This window comes from Perca flavescens, chromosome 23 (assembly GCF_004354835.1).
Source record: "Perca flavescens isolate YP-PL-M2 chromosome 23, PFLA_1.0, whole genome shotgun sequence".
NCBI classification, from domain to species: Eukaryota; Metazoa; Chordata; class Actinopteri; order Perciformes; family Percidae; genus Perca; species Perca flavescens.
The window spans coordinates 2,022,349-2,027,348 of NC_041353.1; the positions used below are offsets into that span (position 1 = coordinate 2,022,349).

At 50.5% G+C, this 5,000-nt stretch overlaps 1 protein-coding gene across 2 annotated transcripts in view; it reads left to right on the top strand.

The window, feature by feature from the left end:
• The window catches only part of ptprb (protein tyrosine phosphatase receptor type b), a 92,648-nt gene that overhangs the window by 73,655 nt on the left and 13,993 nt on the right, over positions 1-5,000 (top strand). For both annotated transcript variants that reach the window (XM_028570302.1, XM_028570301.1), the window contains 4 exons: positions 165-307; positions 3,621-3,757; positions 4,316-4,422; positions 4,600-4,705. In XM_028570302.1, the coding sequence (XP_028426103.1) occupies positions 165-307; positions 3,621-3,757; positions 4,316-4,422; positions 4,600-4,705 (493 nt within the window). The remainder of the gene's footprint in view (positions 1-164; positions 308-3,620; positions 3,758-4,315; positions 4,423-4,599; positions 4,706-5,000) is intronic.

Here is a 5,000-nt window from a genome sequence, read left to right on the forward strand (position 1 = left end):
GCGTTCTCGTTCAGTACTGGACCAATTTCAAAGGTTTTAGTTCACATTAGTCACTTAGACACCAGTGCATGAGGAAACAGGGTCCATGTTGATAAAGTACTGAAGTTACCCTTTAATGAAACCAGCTTTGGGCCTTCTTTGACTGTTCACATCTCTTCTGACAGCCAATGAGATGCTGCAGCCGGAGCAGCGCCACCCTCTGCCCTCCTACCGCGACTACATCAGCAACTCCTCCGTGCGAGCCTATCAGAGCGCATACTTCTCCAGCCGCTGCCCGCAGGATGCCGACACCGCCGCCGCTGCTCAGGTGACGACTGACAACGCCGCAGCAGACGAAGAACAACTAATTGACAGTTAGGGCTGGACAATATATCGATACCGCTATATGAGACTAGATATCATCTTAAAGGGATACGCCACCGTTTGTTGAAATAGGGCTTATCACGGTCTCATCTAGCTGTAGATAGGTGGGGTCTCCCCTAGCTGTAGATAGGTGGGGTCTCATCTAGCTGTAGATAGGTGGGGTCTCCCCTAGCTGTAGATAGGTGGGGTCTCCCCTAGCTGTAGATAGGTGGGGTCTCCTCTAGCTGTAGATAGGTTGGGTCTCCCCTAGCTGTAGATAGGTGGGGTCTCCTCTAGCTGTAGATAGGTGGGGTCTCCCCTAGCTGTAGATAGGTGGGGTCTCCCCTAGCTGTAGATAGGTGGGGTCTCCTCTAGCTGTAGATAGGTGGGGTCTCCCCTAGCTGTAGATAGGTGGGGTCTCACCTAGCTGTAGATAGGTGGGGTCTCACCTAGCTGTAGATAGGGGGGGGTCTCACCTAGCTGTAGATAGGTGGGGTCTCCCCTAGCTGTAGATAGGTGGGGTCTCCCCTAGCTGTAGATAGGTGGGGTCTCCCCTAGCTGTAGATAGGTGGGGTCCCCTCTGGCTGTAGATAGGTGGGGTCTCCCCTAGCTGTAGATAGGTGGGGTCTCCTCTGGCTGTAGATGGGTGGGGTCTCCCCTAGCTGTAGATAGGTGGGGGCTCCTCGAGCTGTAGATAGGTGAGGTCTCCCCTAGCTGTAGATAGGTGGGGTCTCCTCTAGCTGTAGATAGGTGGGGTCTCCCCTAGCTGTAGATGGGTGGGGTCTCCCCTAGCTGTAGATAGGTGGGGTCTCCCCTAGCTGTAGATGGGTGGTGTCTCCTCTAGCTGTAGATAGGTGGGGTCTCCCCTAGCTGTAGATGGGTGGGGTCTCCTCTAGCTGTAGATGGGTGGGGTCTCCCCTAGCTGTAGATAGGTGGGGTCTCCTCTAGCTGTAGATGGGTGGGGTCTCCCCTAGCTGTAGATAGGTGGGGGCTCCTCTCGAGCTGTAGATAGGTGAGGTCTCCCCTAGCTGTAGATAGGTGGGGTCTCCCCTAGCTGTAGATAGGTGGGGTCTCCTCTAGCTGTAGATAGGTGGGGTCTCCCCTAGCTGTAGATAGGTGGGGCTCCTCGAGCTGTAGATAGGTGAGGTCTCCCCTAGCTGTAGATAGGTGGGGTCTCCCCTAGCTGTAGATAGGTGGGGTCTCCTCTAGCTGTAGATAGGTGGGGTCTCCTCTAGCTGTAGATAGGTGGGGTCTCCTCTAGCTGTAGATAGGTGGGGTCTCCCCCTAGCTGTAGATAGGTGGGGGCTCCTCGAGCTGTAGATAGGTGAGGTCTCCCCTAGCTGTAGATAGGTGGGGTCTCCTCTAGCTGTAGATAGGTGGGGTCTCCCCTAGCTGTAGATAGGTGGGGTCTCCTCTAGCTGTAGATAGGTGGGGTCTCCCCTAGCTGTAGATAGGTGGGGTCTCCTCTAGCTGTAGATAGGTGGGGTCTCCCCTAGCTGTAGATAGGTGGGGTCTCCTCTAGCTGTAGATAGGTGGGGTCTCCCCTAGCTGTAGATAGGTGGGGTCTCCTCTAGCTGTAGATAGGTGGGGTCTCCCCTAGCTGTAGATAGGTGGGGTCTCCCCTAGCTGTAGATAGGTGGGGGCTCCTCGAGCTGTAGATAGGTGAGGTCTCCCCTAGCTGTAGATAGGTGGGGTCTCCCCTAGCTGTAGATAGGTGGGGTCTCCTCTAGCTGTAGATAGGTGGGGTCTCCCCTAGCTGTAGATAGGTGGGGGCTCCTCGAGCTGTAGATAGGTGAGGTCTCCCCTAGCTGTAGATAGGTGGGGTCTCCCCTAGCTGTAGATAGGTGGGGTCTCCTCTAGCTGTAGATAGGTGGGGTCTCCTCTAGCTGTAGATAGGTGGGGTCTCCCCTAGCTGTAGATAGGTGGGGTCTCCTCTAGCTGTAGATAGGTGGGGTCTCCCCTAGCTGTAGATAGGTGAGGTCTCCCCTAGCTGTAGATAGGTGGGGTCTCCCCTAGCTGTAGATAGGTGGGGTCTCCTCTAGCTGTAGATAGGTGGGGTCTCCCCTAGCTGTAGATAGGTGGGGTCTCCTCTAGCTGTAGATAGGTGGGGGCTCCTCGAGCTGTAGATAGGTGAGGTCTCCCCTAGCTGTAGATAGGTGGGGTCTCCCCTAGCTGTAGATAGGTGGGGTCTCCTCTAGCTGTAGATAGGTGGGGTCTCCCCTAGCTGTAGATAGGTGGGGGCTCCTCGAGCTGTAGATAGGTGAGGTCTCCCCTAGCTGTAGATAGGTGGGGTCTCCCCTAGCTGTAGATAGGTGGGGTCTCCTCTAGCTGTAGATAGGTGGGGTCTCCCCTAGCTGTAGATAGGTGGGGTCTCCTCTAGCTGTAGATAGGTGGGGTCTCCCCTAGCTGTAGATAGGTGAGGTCTCCCCTAGCTGTAGATAGGTGGGGTCTCCCCTAGCTGTAGATAGGTGGGGGCTCCTCGAGCTGTAGATAGGTGGGGTCTCCTCTAGCTGTAGATAGGTGGGGTCTCCTCTAGCTGTAGATAGGTGGGGTCTCCCCTAGCTGTAGATAGGTGGGGTCTCCTCTAGCTGTAGATAGGTGGGGTCTCCCCTAGCTGTAGATAGGTGGGCCAACGCATTTTTTGTGCATGCATCGTTTTAGTCCGGTGCAACACCGGCAGCGCCGCCGCTAGTTAGCTTAGCGTAGTGAATGGAATCCTATGTTGCCGGTTAGCATGTTGTGAGTAAAAGTGAGCCAACAAAAGACATAAAAACAACCTAATTACTTCCACTGAGACCAAAAATGTGTTGGCCCACCTCTCTACAGCCAGGGGAGACATTGATAAGAACTATTTCAACAAACGGTGGTGTATTCCGTTTAAATTTTGGATATTGTTATATCGTAACATGGTAAGTGTTGTCCTTTCCTGGTTTTAAAGATCGCATTACAGGATAGTGATGTCATTTTCTGAACTTACCCGACGGTTGTAACTGTTCTATTATTTGCCTTTACCCACTAAGTTATTACATAATTTCTGGTGATTATTTGTCAAAAATCTCATTGTGTAAATAACATTTTGTTAAAGCACCAATAGTCAACCATACAATATTGTCGCAATATCGACATCGAGGCATTTGGTCAAGAATATCGTGATGTTTGATTTTCTCCATATCGCCCAGCACCACTGACGGTAAACAACAGATTAGTCATGAAGGAGAAAACAAACTAAACAATTATTACAATTAATACATTATGTTGTTGGATCAATAATTGATCAGGTGGTGGAGGTGAACCTGGGCGCTGGAGGAGATCGACTGGGCGGGGCATGTGACCGTTACCATGACGATGACCTCTACCTGAGCGACAGCTACGGCGGCTTCTGTGACGGGCCGCTGAAAGCCAAAACCTCCTACAGGTAAAACCTGGAGTTTTTACAGACGATAGATTAGGGCTGCTCGATTATGGGAAAAAAAACAACAACAAAAAAACAAATATATATATATATATATAATCACGATTATTTTTTGTAATTCAGTATTGAAATCACGATAATTTAACACAATTACTCGTTGACTTCTGGAAAGATGTTGCAGTTATTGAACTTAAAGTGCCCATATTATGAAAAAAAACCACTTTCTGGTGATTTGGGGTGTTATTTTGTGTCTCTGGTGCTTCCACACACATACACACTTAGAAATAAACCCATCCATGCTGTTCTGAGTGAGATCTGGTTTCTGAATGTGTCCTGCCTTCAGTCTCCTGGTGAGCTGGTCAACATCTGCACGGCTTTCTACGGCACTAGCCTAAACAAGGTGGCTAACCGCACTGTTTGTGTGTGTGTGTGTGTGTGTGTGTGTGTGTGTGTGTGTGTGTGTGTGTGTGTGTGTGTGTGTGTGTGTGTGTGTGTGTGTGTGTGTGTGTGTGTGTGTGTGTGTGTGTGTGTGTGTGTGTGTGTGTGTGTGTGTGTGTTCAGGCTGAGTGTAAGAGCCTTCACCAAACTGTTTGATGAAAACCACCGAGAGTTTCCTCAGCCGCTCTTCACCGACACGTACCTGTCTAAACCGCTCAGGACGCTCTCAGGTGAGGAACACGCACACACACACACACACACACACACACACACACACACACACACACACACACACACACACACACACACACACACACACACACACACACACACACACACACACACACGGAGGCGTATGAATCAGCCTTGACGTTCCCTCTGTGTTGTTGTGTGTTGTTGTGTGTCAGAGCCTCTAGGTGGCGTGGTGGAGGGTTTGAGTGCCGGGATGTTCCTGATCGGTATGATGGTGGCCGTCGTCTCTCTGCTGGTCTACCGACAGCGGCTACGCAAAGTGTGAGTGCACAAAAACACACACACACACACACACACACACACACACACACACACACACACACACACACACACACACACACAGTACAGGCCAAAAGTTTGGACACACCTCAGTCAATGTGTTTCCTTTTTATTTTCATGACTATTTACATTGTAGATTCTCACTGAAGGCATCAAAACTATGAATGAACACATATGGAATTATGTACTTAACAAAAAAGTGTGAAATAACTGAAAACATGTCTTATATTTTAGATTCTTCAAAGTAGCCACCCTTTGCTTTTTTTGATAACTCTGC